Source organism: Carassius gibelio, chromosome B5, assembly GCF_023724105.1.
Source record: "Carassius gibelio isolate Cgi1373 ecotype wild population from Czech Republic chromosome B5, carGib1.2-hapl.c, whole genome shotgun sequence".
Classification (NCBI taxonomy): domain Eukaryota; kingdom Metazoa; phylum Chordata; class Actinopteri; order Cypriniformes; family Cyprinidae; genus Carassius; species Carassius gibelio.
Window position 1 is genome coordinate 42,939,313 of NC_068400.1, and position 17,611 is coordinate 42,956,923.

Here is a 17,611-nt window from a genome sequence, read left to right on the forward strand (position 1 = left end):
CTGTGCGCAGGAACGTCTTTACACGTGTTTCCAAACAATCGTCTCCGGTGTTTTCATCTCGCGGAGCGCCTGATTTCTTCGATTAAATAGCGACGTTTCTCGACAGCAGCGGGTCTGTAGCAGTGTGTGTGATGGCGCAGAGGAAGAAGAAGCTGATGAGGAGGAAGAAGAGAGATCACGAGCTCCAGTCTGATGATGAAGAGTTTGAAGTGGCGACACAAGTCAGAGATGATCAGGACACAGTGAGTCGATCGGGTTTACTCTGATTATCGGTTCACTTTCCTTCAGTTTAACACTTTGTTTGTAAACACGAGCCACTGAAGACAGATGAAGTCTGGATGTTAATATAAAATATCGTTCACACTCGATCCGGTTTCCTTTCCGAATGTGTAACTGTTAATGTCCCAATTCAGATTAAAGTGTGTTCCTTTAGCTGTAGATGACAGCGTGCAGTATAAATTAAAACCAGACCCTGTTCAGACCCAGAACAGATACATTATTTATACAAATAATGCATAGATTTTAGTAAGGAAACACAACTTTTAAAACGACGAAGACTCTCGAAATACATGTCCTTTATTTTATTTCAGATTATTATTATTATTATTTTTTAACTGTTATTTTTAAGAGAAGCTTGAACATGCTTTATCAGTTATTCGTGTCCGGGTCATTTTGGACCCAGGTATGAATCCCTGTTTTTCTGATATTATCTGTGATGTCATTCTCACACACTTTTGGGGCTGGATATTTTTTATATTTTTGAACCATAGCAGCGTCACAATTTTCATTTGATCATAGCTCATGCAAGTAAAATTTCACGGTAATAATTATGTTTTGTTGATGGTTTATTAGAGTTGTCATATGTGATTATTGATACTGGTAATTTTCAGGTTATATATATTCTAGTATAATATTTTTCATCTGTATTGAGAAATATTTTGTTTCACTGGAAGCAGCAGTGTTATCTTTCTGTTAATTGTTTACATTGTGTAATATATTCAGAGATCGCCGTGAACATAGTCTTGATGTTGGCGTGGTGTTAAACAGTGAATGAATAAATGATCATGGTTGGTTCCAGTAATGCAGCGGTGTGATCGATCGATTACAGTCAGAGCGTGTTTTCATGTCCTGGTTTTGTGCTTCAGTCCAGCAGAAGACTGCCTCGGTTCCCAGCTTCATCCGACTGTGTGTCTGACGTGGAGCTGGACACCAGAGAGCTCGTCCGAGCCCAGAACAAGAAGAAGAAGAAGTCCGGCGGCTTCCAGTCCATGGGTGAGACGTCTGAATGAAACGTGTGTTCTGTCGATCAGATCAGGGTTCGAGTCGCTCAGTGTCTGTTTCTCACAGGTCTCAGTTACCCGGTGTATAAAGGCGTCATGAAGAAGGGATATAAAGTTCCCACACCCATCCAGAGGAAGGTGAGGTGTCTTTCACATTTCTAGTTATTGTCTTAAAAAAAAAAAAATTCTAGCAAGTGTACATGAAATAAAGTGTTTTTTGTTTACATTGCTGCTGTAAAATAATAAGACTAATCTACATCTCACAGGAGACCGTATGAAGCCCTTAAAGCATCTGTTATTTCTCATTAAAGTGTGTGTGAAGATGTTTGGTGTTCTGTCTCTCTCAGACGATCCCGGTGATTCTGGACGGGAAGGATGTGGTGGCCATGGCCCGGACAGGAAGTGGGAAGACGGCGGCGTTCCTCATCCCCATGTTTGAGAAGCTGAAGGCCCCGCAGGCGCAGACAGGGGCCCGGGCTCTGGTCCTCACACCCACCAGAGAACTCGCCCTGCAGACCATGAAGTTCACCAGAGAGGTCTGTACCTTCACACTGTGCTGCTGCTGATCACCTGCAGTCACTGAGTGTGTGTGTGTGTGTGTGTGTGTGTGTGTTTCAGCTGGGGAAGTTCACTGGACTGAAAACAGCACTCATTCTCGGTGGAGACAGGTGAGCTGGGGCTCCGTTTAAGTCTGAGTTGTATCTGAAGTGTTTACAGAGCTGTAGAAATAAAGTGATTCAACTCTATTGTGTTTCATCACCGTCTGTGTGTCGTCTCTGTTTGTCAGCATGGACGACCAGTTCGCTGCTCTTCACGAGAATCCAGACATGTAAGTTCACACCAAAACACAGCTTTACCAGTGTGTGTGTGTGTGTGTGTGTGATGATCAGGTGTGTGTGTGTGACGGAGGCGTGACGTTCTCTCGTTTCCTCCAGCATCATCGGTACTCCTGGTCGTCTGATGCACGTCATCCAGGAGATGAACCTGAAGCTGCAGGCCGTGGAGTATGTGGTGTTTGATGAAGCTGACAGGTGAGTCCGGATTAAAGCTGCGGTCACTAGCTGTTTTTGGGCTAGGGTTCATGTGTGTTCTGCGTCTCCAGGCTGTTTGAAATGGGTTTCGCTGAGCAGCTTCAGGAGATCATCAGACGTCTTCCAGACACTCGGCAGACGCTGCTGTTCTCCGCCACGCTGCCCAAAATGATCGTGGAGTTCGCCAGAGCTGGTAATCACAGTCCAGATGTTGATACTTATCCTGTTCTAGGACATCACCGGCGTGATCAAGAGCTCCTCTGATAGTTTGATCCTTGTGTTTCTGTGACAGGCCTCACAGAGCCGGTGCTCATTCGTCTGGATGTGGACACCAAACTGAGTGACCAGCTGAAGGTAGACACGGCTTCCTGAATTTATTCATATCGAACTGAGTGGATGGTGAAACAGGGATTGATCATCAGCTGAAAGAGAAACTGTTGCAGCTGTATTTTCAGCATCAGTCTTCAGTGTCACATGATCTTCAGAAATCATGAAAATATGATGATTTACTGCTCAAGAAACATTTCTGATTATTATCAATGTTCACAGATGAACAGAAAGTTCAAAACAACAGCATTTATTTGAAAGAGTTTAAAAACATGCATTTATTGTTACTATTGTTCACTTTTTATTTCTTCTCTCTTCTCCACCAGCTGTCCTTCTTCCACCTGCGGTTGGATGATAAAGCAGCGCTTCTGCTGCATCTCCTGAGAAACGTAGTGAAGCCGCAGGAGCAGACCGTGGTGTTCGTAGCCACCAAACATCACGTGGAGTATCTCAAAGAGGTGCACATGCGCTTTTTACAATGCAGATTGTGTCAAAGCAGCTTTACAGTGTTAAACTGGGAAAGAGTGTGTTGAAATGGGTCAGACGAGACCAGCAGTTTAATTCCAGGCTGCAACAAAGGATTATATAAAGGATTATAATGTATAGCTATAGATACAGTTGCTCCTTTACATTTAGAGAGATTAAGGAAAACTTCCTAAAGAAAGCAGACCGGAACATGGAGGAAAACCAAACTAGAGGTATTTCATATTGCATGGCGAGGAAGTACCGTACCCTACAGAAAAGCATTAAATACCGTTAGATCGGATTACTTTTTATCTCGTTTAGAACAAAACAAGTCCAGGTATTTATTCAATGCAGTGGCGAAATATAGCATCAGCTGGTGCAGATGTTTCCCAGCAGCACAGCAGTAATGACTTTATGAACTGCTTTACTTCTAAAATCAATACTATTAGAATAAAACTGTATCTCTACAGTATCCCATCAAAAGAGAACCGAACACTGTTTCCGACACAATGTGTCCTGTTCCTTTTTGTTTCCTAACTTCATATGTAAAGAGCTTTGAATCAGCAGTGTGTATGTAATGTGTTATAAAACTTGCCTTGGCTTCTTTAATACTATAAAGCTGTTTTGACGCAATCTGCAATGTTAAAAGCACTATAATTAATGGTAAATTGACTAATGCGATTAGTAGGTGCTAAACCCTTCATGGCTTTATTCATCTGCCGTGTCTGTGTGTGTGTGTGTGTGTGTGTGTGTGTGTGTGTGTGTGTGTAGCTGCTGACGGTCGAGGGCATCGAGTGCGCCTACATCTACAGCGCTCTGGACCAGACGGCTCGTAAGATCAACATCGGACGCTTCGTGCACCGCAAGGCCATGGTTCTGCTGGTGACGGACGTGGCGGCCCGCGGCATTGACATCCCTCTGCTGGACAACGTCATCAACTACAACTTCCCGTCCAAGGCCAAGCTCTTCCTGCACAGAGTCGGTGTGTGGCGTCGGACTGACCCTCGTCCAGCGTCTGAGACTCGGCTCTAACACTCGTCTCGTGTTTCAGGTCGTGTGGCCCGCGCCGGCCGAGGAGGAACCGCCTTCAGTCTGGTGTGTACTGATGAAGTGCCTTACCTCTACGACCTGCATCTGTTCCTGGGTCGACCCGTTCAGCTCGCCCTCCCCGAACACACACCAGGTACACAGAACTTTGCTGAGCTGTTAGACATATGAGAAGTGTTGTGTGTATTGTCCCAGCTGTTGATGAAGTGTACGCCCTGTGTGTCTCTGACGCTCTTCAGATGCTGATGGGGTGTTCGGCCGTGTTCCTCAGAGCATCCTGGACGATGAAGAGTCGCAGCTGCTGACGGCTCACGAGAACTCTCTGGATCTCCAGAACCTCCGGCGCATCTCCGAGAACGCTTACAAGCAGTACCTAAAGTCTCGTCCCAGCCCGGCGCCCGAGTCCATCAAGCGCTCCAGAAACACCCCGCTGTCCTCCATGTCTGTCCACCCTCTGCTGGGTGAGTGTGGGTGTCTGGGAGCGACCGCCCCGCTGCACAAACGCTTCCTCAAGGGACAAGATTCGACCATGTGGACACTCCGGGGGGCCTGATGCTTCTCCATATACACACACACACACACACACACACACACACACACACACACACACACAGAGTGCCGGTCAGAAATTTGGGATCAATGATTTTTTTCATGTTTTTAACAGGAGTCTCTTCTGCTCTTCAAGGGTGCATTTATTTGATCAAAAATACAGAAAAAATACATATATTTTGAGAAAATTATGATTTAAAATAACATTGTTCTATTTTAACATTCAATAAATGCATAAATGTAACATTGATGATTCTAATAATAAATCATCATATCAGAATAATTTCTGTAGATCATGTGACACTTTATACTGGAGTAATGATGATGGAAATTCAGCTTTAAAATATAAATAAATCCTTTAAAATATAAATAAATTATATTTTAAAGGATATTAAAATAGATACTATTATTTTGTATTCTAATAACATAATGCAAGATTAAATTTTTATTTTGTATTTTTGATCAAATAAATGCAGCCTTGATGAGCAGAAGAGACTTCTTTAAAAACACTGATCCAGAACTTTTGACTGGGTGTGTGTGTGTGTGTGTGTGTGTGTGTGTGTGTGTGTGTGTATAAAACAAAAATATCTGTAATTTCTCCTATATTTCATTACACCCTAAATTACATTCAGTTGACCATTGCTTACATTAATAATATAACATTTGCTATGAATATCCTACATTTCTGCCACGTCGGGGCAGGTCTAATATATTGTAATAGACAAGCTGCGGTGTGTGGTCTGGACCCCGGCGGACAGGAAGCAGGTTCTGTTCTGAGCGGTTCTCTTCTGTGTTCTTCAGGTTCTGGACTGGAGCCGATGGAGCTGGACCGGCTGCTCATGGTGGACTCCATCAAGGCCTACAAGGCGAAATCTGTACGTCATTTATTATTCACTTCCTCCTCTCTTGGTCAGAAACGTGAAACATCGCACACTTCTGTCTGAAGGCTCCGTTTACTCTCCTCAATCTGTTCGAAACCAGTCGCTCTGATTCTTACGGAAGCTGTTACACAAGTGTGTGTGATGTTCTTCTGCAGGACTTTTGTATAAAGATTCTAAATCTTCTGAAATCAGAAGGTTTGAGAGCACATGGCTGTCTGTTATGGTTCATCAGCGCTGTGTTAATGATGCATACGACACCGTTCAGATGTTTTTAGGATGAGCTGTATATTCTTGTTTCCTCAGACTATCTTTGAAATCAACTCCAACAACAAAAGCAGCGCCAGCGGCGTGATGCGAGCCAAGCGCTCACGAGACGATCGACGGCTCGACAAGTTTTCTAAAGCGCGAGCGGAGCGGGTCATCGAGTCTGTTGTTCCAGCCGTGAGCAGAACCGAGGAAGAGGAGGAGGAGGAGGACGAGGATATTCAGGTGAGCGTCGCTGTAGATCTTCAGTGCTTCAGATCATGCTTAGAAAAAGTCAAGCTTGTGAACTCCTACCTGTGTACAAGAACCTCAAATCACAGTGTTGATCAAAGTCCACATGTTCTCCAGACTGTGTTCTCCGAGGTGGTTGGAGGGAAAAGACGAAAGAAAGATGATGAAGCGGACGGACCGAAGAGCAAAAAGAGCAAAAAAACAGGAAAAGATGAAGAGTTTTACATCCCATACAGACCCAAAGACTTCAACTCTGAGCGCGGGTACGACAGCAGCACTGCATTATCCTTCACATGAGTGGGAAGCATAGACGTTCAGTGTGTGTGTGTGTGTGTGTGTGTGTGTGTGTGTGTCCAGGCTCAGTCTCGGCGCTGACGCCGGCTCTTTCGAGCAGCAAGCCTCTTCTGTGGTCCTGGACCTGATGGGAGACGAGAGCAACACATTAAACCAGAACAAGAGCCTGATGAAATGGTGAGCAGCTCCTTCCCATCATTCCTCATCATTCCTGTCTGCTCATGCTGAAGTTACACGTGTTCACCGCAGGGATCGCAAGAGGAAGCGCTTCGTCCGAGACACCGGCAAAGAGGAAAAAAACAAGAAAATCAGGACAGAAAGTGGACAGGTGGTCACCAGCAAAAAGAGGAAGAAGAGCTTGTATCCTTCTTGAAAACAGTCCGTTTCATTTGTCTAGCACTTTTCATAACGTTGTTTCTAAAAGCAGCTTTACACAATCTGATGATGTTAAAAGTGTCTTGCAGCCAATCAGCAGTAAGGGGCGTGTCCACTCATGTTGGGGGTGGTGCCTGTGTTGTTGGTGCGATGATAAATTAATGCAGAATTGATTCGTTTAAATTCTGAGATCTTCTGAATCCATTATGATCCTCTCTGGAATCGATTCAACAGTGCTTCTCATAAAATCACTTACTGCACCTTTAATGTTTATACAAGTAATTGCATTTTTAAACCGATTATTGAAGGAATAAATATCTGTTTGATTGGATGTTGAGATGTGGGCGGGGCACTTGACAGATCATGGAGGTTAAGGTAAACATTTTAAATACTTTTACTCATGCATGGATGATTGTTCACAATAAGATCTATAGCATGCTTTTAGAAAATGGATCAGGTTAATTTATTTCATTACTACTCTAAATGAATAACATCCCCAAAGAATCGTTCACAACAAGACCAGTTCACACCAACACAAGTATTTGAGACAATTTTTAGACGATGCATTTAAAAAAAATGGCAGATGAAGGTGCATTCTGAATCATTTGTAAAGGTTTGATTGTGCTTGATGGATGTCCAGCCAGAAGAGCATTGTAGATGTCCAGCCTAGAAATGACCAGGGCCTGGACAAGAAGTTGTGCAGCATGCTCCGTTAGAAAGGGCCTGATCTTTCTGATGTTGTGCGATGCAAACCTGATCGGTGCAGCTACCATTGGATCATCTGGTTAAAATGAGAGATAGAGCTGTGTGTCATCAGCATAGCAATGGTAGAAGAAGCCATGTGCTCGTATGGTGGGACCCAGTGATGTTGTGTATATGGAGAAGAGGAGGGGTCCCAGAATTGATCCCTGAGGAACACCTGTGACCAGACTTTCTAAACAAATATTCAACTAATAACATTTTTAGTTGACAGCCCCAACAGACTCAGTGTTGATGTTATGTGGAGTTGTAAAGGTTTGAGGCTGAAATTTGCTTTTGAGTTGGGTTTCTTGACTTCAGTCCAGTTATGAAGAATGGAAGAAGAAATATAAGATCGATGACAGAGACTCGGATGAAGAAACTGGAGGAGCAAACCGAGGAAGGAGCTTTGGAGGTAAGAACAGAAGATCATGTAGAATAATAACATTGATCCTGATTCATTATAATAGAATTATGCCTATTCCCAAGTGAAAACTATTCTAATATTATGTACTATTATTAATCTAACTGTGGTAAGGATAGCAGTGAGTTTAAAACAGAGTGAACTATTTAAAGCTTTAAAAACACTGATATATGGAAATAATCTGTTCAGGAGCTAGAAGTACATATGATAGCTATTGATCATCATTTAATTACTCATATATGTGTCCCTGATTAGCTACGGGTAAATTTTGTAGCAATTGACAATACGTTGTATGGGTCAAAATTATCATATTTTCTTTCATGCAAAAAAATCATTAGGATATCAAGTAAAGATCATGTTCCATGAAGATATTTTGTATATTAACTACCGTAAATATTTTAAAAAATTAATTTTTGCAAAGAATTTCATTTGTATTTTGAAAGCTTTTTACTCAATATTTAGATTTTTCTTTTTTTTTTTGCATCCTCAGATTCCATATATTTTATTATTGTCCTCTTAACAAACCATACATCATTGGAAAGATGATTTATTTAGATTTCAGATGATGAATAAATCAACATTTTTCTGGTTTTGTGCGGCAGGGTCATATATGTAAAAAAGAACTGTCCAAATATAACGTTGCATATATATATATATAGATATATAGATAGATAGATATATATACAATCTGAGGATCCAGTGGCTTCAAAACCACATTTTCAGAGCAGTTTATTCTGATCAGAGAAGTTGTACAACAGTCCGCGCTGCTCTGTTTGTGAGTGTTTGTGGTGTGGTTTCTGCAGGCCGCAGGGGACGAGGAGGAGCTCCATCACAGCCGGCTCAGCAGCGCAGCGGATCAGGTGTACGATCCGAGCTGAAGAACCGCGAGCAGATCCTCAAGCAGCGCAAACGCAAGGCCAAGCAGCAGTTCCTGCAGAGTGGAGGCATGAAGAAGCTCCGTGCCAAAGGAAGACAGCGCCTTGGTGAAGTCATGAGATCTGGCTTTGGTCGCGGCGGCTTCAAGAAAGGAAAGATGAGGAAGAAACTTTAAGAGCCGAATCAGGGAAGAGACTTCTGGAACCGTTCCATCGGTGCAGGGATGTTTTGGGTTCCCCTCTTGCTCTGTTGACAGTAAAAAATAGTAATAACAGAAAATATTTTTTTCATTTAAAAGTAATAAATGCAAAAACCACAACAGTAAGACACTTACAATGGAAGTAAATGGGCCACGCAAGGCAGCAGAGCCACACACCTTTATACCTGTTAACATGAGACCCGAGAGATTAAAATGTTAACTGACTGTGTCTGTGTGAAGTTTTATTCAGTTTTTCAATTCCACTTACTTTAACATGCCATGCGTGAAGCGTTCCACAAAACTACTTTAAGTATGAAAGCCTTTAGTAATTAAATAGTTTGTAATTATGCCTAGAGTTTTGTGGGCCTGGGGCAAACTCAACTCAAGTTTCATGTTGGAAAAGTAGTTTAAATTAATGTATGTTTTAAATATTAAATGGAACGATAAAATAACATTGTTAACCGGTTAATGGCCATTTAAATTTTTCGATTCTGTTCGGAACTATAAAATTTGATTTAGTTTTTGTTTCTGGTTCCGCTCCTGTCAAAATTTTGTTCTTTTCTGGTTTTCGTTTACATTCCTTGAACCGGTTCAGAGCCCTGGTTTTAAGCAGGCTTCACAATTGAAAGTTTAATCTGAAGTGAACCCAGGAACGAACATGTTCAGATTGAAGAGCACTGCTGGCACTATAAAGCTTTACAGAGATTTACACAATAAAACTCCATAACTATTTCATTTAATAACTATATTTCTAAAATTGTTCGGTAGCACACAACGCAATGTTTAAAGGTGGCAAATCTGATGAATGAAAATTTAAAACATTTGACAAAATTCACATTCATTTATGCACCAATAAAATAAGCAACAAGTTGCGATTTACTACTAAATCAAATGACACTTAATTTAACCGGAATTGTTAAACAAATGGAACAAATGGATCGTCAGTTCACTGGATACATACCACACATATAGTCTAATTTTAGTGCATAAATACAGGTTAAAAAAAGACAGGTCTAATATAATGAAATTACTTTTGCGTTTTTATTTTAAACGCGCGTGCGCCACACGTGGCTTCTTCCCGCGCAGTTATTTCGAAAGTTAACGGTCCCTGAGCCAGCTGTCGCGCTACTGTATTCCTGATCCTGAGGAAGCGGTCTCTGGACGCTAGTGATATGATGATGATGCTAATCTAGTAAAATTAGGCGTATCTGTAGTATGTCATGCATTAAGACACAACTAATAGTACTTGATGACATTTTAAAGTCAAGAAAGTCCATATAGACTTTAAAAAACGTGAAATCGGCTGAAAATATTAAACATGGTTGATCTCGGACCACTGGTTAGTCTGAAGCTAAATCAAGTCTGTGACCATCATCAGTGCTTTAAGTGTACCAAAAGAGGTGCCGGTACTCTTATTATAGCCACAAAAAAATTATTTTCTGTTTTCTGTTCTATTTTCTTTTTTTTTTGATGACTCCCCTCATCCCCTGATATGCAGCAGTCAACAGGTGCCCTTAATAAATCATTTTATTAGTTTGTGGATTTGCTTGAGCTAGAAAGAACTACTGAACGTAAATAAAATATGCAAAATGATTTTTAATAACTCCTGAACTGACTGAAATGATTCGCGAACCCGCTACGAACTCTCGAATTGATTCAAATGATTTGCGATCCCCAAACTGACTCAAATGATTCGTGATACCGTTCCGAACTCCCAAACTGACTCAAATGATTCGCGAACCCGCTCCGAACTCCTGAACTGACTCAAATGATTCGCGAACCCGCTACGAACTCTCGAATTGATTCAAATGATTTGCGATCCCCAAACTGACTCAAATGATTCGCGAACCCGCTCCGAACTCCCAAACCGCTTCAAATGATTCACGCTCCATACTCCGAACCTGGAAGAATTAGGAAGCGTGCATTGTTGAAGGGCGCTCTGAAAAGCGGCAGCGCAGGCAAAGGATTAAAATGAATATATCAATTTAAAGATATCCAAATGAATTTACTGGTACGCTAAAATCACTTCTGTGCGCACGGAGAGGTGGCCATACGCTCAAGAGCTATATTTGGAAGTGGCGGTACTGAGTGTGCCTACCGTCCCACTTAAAGCACTGACCATCATCATGTTCTACCATTTTCAATGTAATCTGTCAACTCAGATCTGCAGACTGGCTTGTGTCAATTTTTCGAGACTGTAAAATCGGAGAAAAAATCGTGTAGTGTATTCCAGGCTTCAGTTTACTATTTTTCTCTGTAAACATTTACAAAGTGTATGGAGCCTGATGTTTTAAATTGATTCCTCAATTCCAGCAAATATGAGAGTACATTGCTAAAATAATTTATTCTATGTTGGGGCTAATTATGAAGGTACAAAACTACTGACCTGACTGGGATAGCAAAACAAATGACCACATTGAACACATCTGGCCCTCACAGTTTATTTTCATTATCAAAAACTTAAGTGAAGTCATTTACCTGACTAACACCCTGTCCATATCTGAACTTGAAAACTCAATTCTATATAATATATATTAAATTTTTTTTTATTTTTTTTTTTGGAGGTTGTGTAAGTTAAAAAAAATTACAGTGCAGTTTTCAGCAAACTCTTGCATTTTACATCTATTGATGTGATATATATGAGTACTTGTCTTGAATATATTTATCTTAACTGCGGTTGAGTCCCAGAGGAATGTTTTTCCTTCAAGAGCTCCATCATGTGAGCTATTAAAGCCTGTCTGATAGCAGCTGATCCCGCAGAGAGCAGCACTTCCAGCTTTCCAATCGGATGGCCTTCCCGCTCGGAGGTGAAGAGGGCCGAGCGTCTTATCAGCTTTCCCAGACCGGACACAGCATCCTCTTGAGAAGAGCGTAGTTCTGAAGCGCTGAGCTGCTTATCAAGAATGGCTGTGTGTAGTGTGGCCATTATTAGACTGTCAATCACAGTCTGGACTCAGTTTGAGAAGCTCTCTTTGAGACACGAACATTGATGCACTCCGCAGAAATGGATGCCCTGTTTCTCTTCACTTCCAGGTGAAACACGGCACTGTTTGGATCGTTTAGTGGCTCGAGGGACGTTTTCTGTTAGTTCCTCTAGAGCTGATGATTGATGTCAGAAGTGGACGAACCACACTCATATCTGAGCATATTTCATGGTTAATAAATACAACCCTGCTTATCAAAAATGTAAAAAGTTCATTTTTTCTCACCTGCTTGCAGAAGCTGTGCGAGAATGTGCCTGTTTGGATGTTAAATATTTAGCCGATTTGACGATGTGCTTCTATGTTTTGGGAGACATGAGCTCCAGAGCGTCAGCGGCGTTCAGTGCTCATACTCCTGCAGAGAGAGCGCCTGGGATTCACCGCTGGATCTGATGTCTGGAGAGGTTAAACATGAGAGATATTTTGTTTTGGGTAAATGTAAGAGGCAGTCTTTGGTCTCATTAATCTAATTTTTATTCCAGAGCAAATAGTTGTGGCTATTAAATCTCTTGACTTTAAACTTCAATGCTGGATATCAGAGAGCTGCCTTTGTACTTCTGACTGAATTGCCTAGCAACTTTTATGATGGCTGTTGTTTTTTATTAAATATTATTATTCAGTAAATAATATTTTATATAAATAAAACTAGTAGTTATTTAGTATTGGTAAATGGTGTATGCATTAGTTATGGTGATTTTAGTTTCATTGTTCTGCCATTAGATGGCGACAAAAGACAGTTTTACGAGTCCGCAGGAGAGACTTTTAAATTGAAAAATATTAAAGTGCAGTTTTGAGCAAGGAAGTCATTTTTCCTTTCAGTGATGTCATCAGAAATCACCATCAGCAGATGAAAGGATAGGAACCTGTTGACTTCAAAACTAAGTGTGAAGATGTGATTGAGCAGAAGAATGAATGCTGTATCAGATGCAGGTAATCACAATAACTTAATAATACTCCACTATAAACACAACAACACACTCGTAGCCGTGATATATGGCTGTATATTGGCACGGTGTGATGATCTGCTTGTGTGATATTGCTCATGTCTGATGTTGTTGGGTTTGTTATGATGTCATGGTGGAATCAAGTCATGATTCACTATTTATTTCAGATTTTATGTTGTGAATATTGTAGAGCGTTCAGTTTCATTATTAGGAACTAAAACAATATGCAATGGACAATCATTGTAGAAATAATGTGCTTGAAGGCTTCATAAAGATACTGAAGGTAGATTTCAGCTGTTCCCTCTTGAAAATGTCTTTCTTTAACACAATAACATAAACAGATCTTCTTCCATTTTAAAGTCAGTAAGATGTTTAATGTTCTGTTCTGTTCACCATGGCTGCATTTATTTGATTAAAAATGGTGAAATACTCTTTCAATTTATAATAAGTTTTGTATGTGTTAAAATGTTGTATTTTCAGCATCATTCCTCCAGTCTTCAGTGTCACATGATCTTCAGAAATCAGAATAATATGTTGATTTACTGCTCGAGATACATTTCTGATTATTATCAATGTTAAAAACAGTTGTGCTGCACAATATCTTTGTAGTAAAATAAAATAGTATAAATGTCACTTTTGACTTTTAATGTGTCACTGATGAATAAGTATTGATTCGCAGACTTTTGGATGCATTCTCTCTCTTTAGATGCTGGCATGAACCCTGCAAACTTTCCTTTGTTTTCTGGCCTCACCAACATCAAATCTTGATTTAAACATTTACTGCTGTGCTTGATTTGGCCACAAGGCGGCAGTGTTGAGCAAATAACCACATATGATCCTTCAGAGGTGTTTTGGGAGACTTGGCTGACACTTGTGTGTTTCTGCACATCCTCCCTCGGTCGGAGCCAGTGGTCTTGTGATTTAGCCTCCTGTTCTTGAGCATGAACAGCTAGATCTAAACCTGATCAGGTCTGTGAGAATCAGATCAGAGAAAGCCCTTCTCACATCCCGCACAGACATCAGATACCACGAGTGTTTCCCTGTCTTTTCCTCGGGAGCATTCGAGGATCTTTTCGTTTTCTGTTTTTGTTTCCCTACACAATAACATCCCACTGATCCTAACAACGCTGGAGGAATTGAACTCCATCCCTTCGCTGTGCTACCACCTGTCATGGACTCCTGAATCATGGGCCAGACCTGCTCGAGCCTTTTGTGCCACTGCGATAAATCCTGATACACCCTATTAGACAGAAGAAGTGAATGTGACGGCCAGGCGTTTAGTTACAGCATGTGGCCAGAGAATGTGCTTCCTCGGCACGCGAGGGACCGCTCTTGTGTGTGAGCTCCGCTTGCTTCTCTTCTGTTATAGAGCACAGCCAACTGTGATGTGTTTGAGACACTAGGTGTAGGACACTGAAGGGTTAACAGCAGCTCTGCACTAGTACAGCTGGTGAAACTCCGTTAAAGAATAGTTCACCCAAAAATGAAAAATTACACGTACACCGTCCATGATGTAGGGCACTTTTATTCTTCAGTTGAACACTAAAGAAGGTTTTTAGCTGAAGCCGTGCTCTTTGGTGATTCACGTAATGAGAGTCAATGGGTGCCGTCACTTTGAGAGCATGTAAGGCAACATGAAATTATTCCCTCAAACTCAGCATAAATTAAAAGCTGCACAACAAATACTTACAGTTGAAATAATATATCATTGTTTTTCTAGCGGCCCAGTGATGAGAATTGGTGGAGCATGTTAAAGTCTTATTATTCCTAAAAACATCCTTCAGGTTCCTTCATGAGGCTGACCGAGTCTAGTTCAGATTAATGTCCCAAACTGGGCTCCGTCTGCATGTGTTTTGTGTTACTGACGAGGAACTAAAGGCCGTGCTGAGCGCTTGTGTAGTGTTTCTCTCTCTTGCTGTTGTGTTTTTGCAGATGTGGATGACTGTCTGCTAATCTTTTTTTTGTACATTGTACTGTGTGTAGAAACTTGCTTTCTGACTTCAGTGTGAACGGTTGATGTTCATGCAGTTTTCTAAACTCTGCATTTATATGAAAAGCAATTGTAATTATATATTTATCAATATATAGCATGATTTTCTGCTGAAGCTGGTTTGGTGAGCGGTCAGTAGATGTACAGGACTGATTCGGACGCTTAGAGCTGCTCCTGTAACGTGCAGTTTTCATGGGACAACAAACCTTCTTCAAACCTATCTGAAATCAGTTTTTACTATTTTAATTTTGTCTGGACTCTTTATAAATCAAAAAACAAGTCTAATTAATTAAAATTAGAAAAATTAGCAAATTTAACATACATTTATTAATCCTATAAAACACTTTTGTTTTCTGCTTATCAAATGATGGCACAAAATATGAATTTAATCTTTTAATGTAATGAAAATTAAACAAAATAAAAAAAATTTGCAAACAAATGTATTATAAAAATTAAAACAAGAAATAAATATTGTGTGGTTATTCCAAAATAAATAAAGTTGTAATAATTTTAGCAATAGTAGCTAGTAGTAGTATTACGTACATTCTACTAAATAGAAATATGTCTGAAAGCTGAATAAATGATCTCTCCAGTGATGTGTGGTTTGTTCGGAGGAGAGTATCTGTCTGAGATACAACTATTAGAAAATCTGGAATCTGAGGGAGCAAAAACATCTAAATATTGAAAAAATCATCTTTAAAGTTGTTCAAATGAAGTTCTTAGCAATGAATATTACTAATCAAACATTAAGTTTTGATATATATATACGGTAGGAACATGGAACATGATCTTTACTTAATATCCTAATGATTTTTGGCATGAAAGAGAAATGTATAATTGTGACTCATACAATGTATTGTTGTCTATTTCTACAAATATACGTCTGTGACACTGATGACTGCTTCTGTGCTGGAGGACACTGATGTGTCTTCAAATGACCAGATCATTATTTTGACAAGTTTCCTTGAATACCTTTACATTTCTGTATATGATATGACCATAGTTGAAGTGACTGTGAGAGCGGTGTTTAAGTCCTCGTTTAGAGAGACGACGGACGCTGAAATCACTGCGAGCGTCACACGCTTCAGTAAACCAAACACACCGAGACACATGTGATTCATATTTAAGTATTCTTTTAGCTGCTTAATATTTACTGATAGAATCCATATCATGATTTGATTTAATTGAAATGACCTACTTTTGATTAATTCCTCCAAACTTTGTCAAATCCCATGACATTCTGTGTTGTCCAGTAAATTCTGCTCTTATGACTGTATTCCGTGATTCCTCCGCGTTTATCATAAGGTCGTTCCCCACTGACCACCAGCGCTGTCCGGCGCGGTCGAGGGGGCTGGACGTGATGTGGAAGTGTGCGGTGGGCAAGGGCAGACAGGACATGACCCGTGAGAGGAAGTCGCTGGAGAACACATCCATCACCAGAGCCACAGCAATGATCAAACCCCAAGCAGCAGCGCATGAATCAAGCCCTTCACACCCTCTTCATCAAGAGTCTCTGACGCTCATTAGCTGCAGCGGGCAGTCAGACCCTACCTAGTGCCCTACAGTAGAGGAGAGCACCAGGAGAGATTGAGACGGCTGTATCGTCCTCCGTCTGTCTCTTGATGCTGATTTACTGGAGTGGCTTATTACCTCTGCATCCAGGGCAGACTCTTCAAAGACCAGAGGTCAGTTCTCCAGCCAGCGCTGACCACTGGACAGATGGCCCAAAGGTCATCAATTCAATCCCATAGTTTCAGGAAAGGAAGGCCAGACCAAGGTTTCCACCGCCCCTGTGCAACACTGTCTTCAGACAGCAGAAACTGATTAAATACAGTAGATGTTGTAATAGAGGATAACACTGATGTGCCACTGTTGTCACGGTGGGAAATAAGACTCGAAAGACATCAAAACATGATTTTTGTTTGTTTTCTCTCCATTCTGTCACAGATGGAGTATTAGCTCCTCTGCCTTGTTTAACATCCATTGATATCATCGACTTGACTCTATTTAAACAGAACTGAGCTGCACCATGACTTCACCGAGTCAACGTAGATTAATAAAATAACTTGACAAGTTGTAGTGGGGCGCACTCGTTTCTGAAGATACGTTTCTGTCTCTGATTTATTTCATATTGTAATTCTGGGACCCCTGAAGTGGGTCATATTGACATTAATGACTCACATTTGATCTTGAAATGTATATGATGTGTTCTCTCACGTGGAGGTGTTTGAGTAGTTTGAACAACATCTAGGGGAATTAATATGGGTTTTTATGTAGTTAAAACTAATTCACATTCGATACTCAAATGTCCCTTAAACATCAGTGTGAGGTCACTATCTGCTTTATATCGGATGACAGGTATTTGATGTGCAGTGTGTTGTTTATTTAAAAAAAAAAAGATCAAATATTTAGTTTTTATAGTTGTATTTTAGAGGGTTTTTCTTTAGGATTGTGGAAGGCTGAGGTGTTCCTCATGATGGCAGATGGACAGTGAGCTTGTTTGGAAGGTCCAATGAAAATTCGACATGACTGTAGAAAAGCGACTGGAACGATGAAGAAAACATCCGATGCGTCAGGATTAAATGCCTCGTCTTCCTCACTTTGCCCACTTTGGTCTGTAAAAGGTCCCAAACCTGTAATAGTGTCACCCTGGTGCATTCACAGTTAATCCAGTTTAATTTTTAAAGCATCCATGAGTGTGTACAGGGGGCATGG

General features: G+C 40.8%; 1 protein-coding gene and 1 long non-coding RNA gene across 2 annotated transcripts in view; both read left to right on the forward strand.

Annotated features, from left to right (window-relative positions):
* Positions 1-9,206, forward strand: LOC127958321 (ATP-dependent RNA helicase DDX54). The gene is made up of 20 exons (XM_052557138.1): positions 1-242; positions 1,146-1,272; positions 1,348-1,418; positions 1,628-1,816; positions 1,899-1,948; positions 2,068-2,109; positions 2,216-2,311; positions 2,383-2,504; positions 2,604-2,665; positions 2,965-3,096; positions 3,875-4,085; positions 4,155-4,286; positions 4,390-4,611; positions 5,501-5,574; positions 5,884-6,069; positions 6,193-6,338; positions 6,433-6,546; positions 6,619-6,729; positions 7,809-7,897; positions 8,710-9,206. The coding sequence occupies exons 1-20, from the start codon at positions 132-134 to the stop codon at positions 8,955-8,957; spliced, it is 2,535 nt and encodes an 844-aa protein (XP_052413098.1). The 5' UTR covers positions 1-131; the 3' UTR covers positions 8,958-9,206.
* A 3,595-nt stretch (positions 9,207-12,801) lies between these two features.
* The window catches only part of LOC127958310 (uncharacterized), a 109,607-nt gene continuing 104,797 nt past the window's right edge, over positions 12,802-17,611 (forward strand). Inside the window, exon 1 of the long non-coding RNA XR_008154010.1 lies at positions 12,802-12,892. This is a non-coding gene — a long non-coding RNA (uncharacterized LOC127958310). The remainder of the gene's footprint in view (positions 12,893-17,611) is intronic.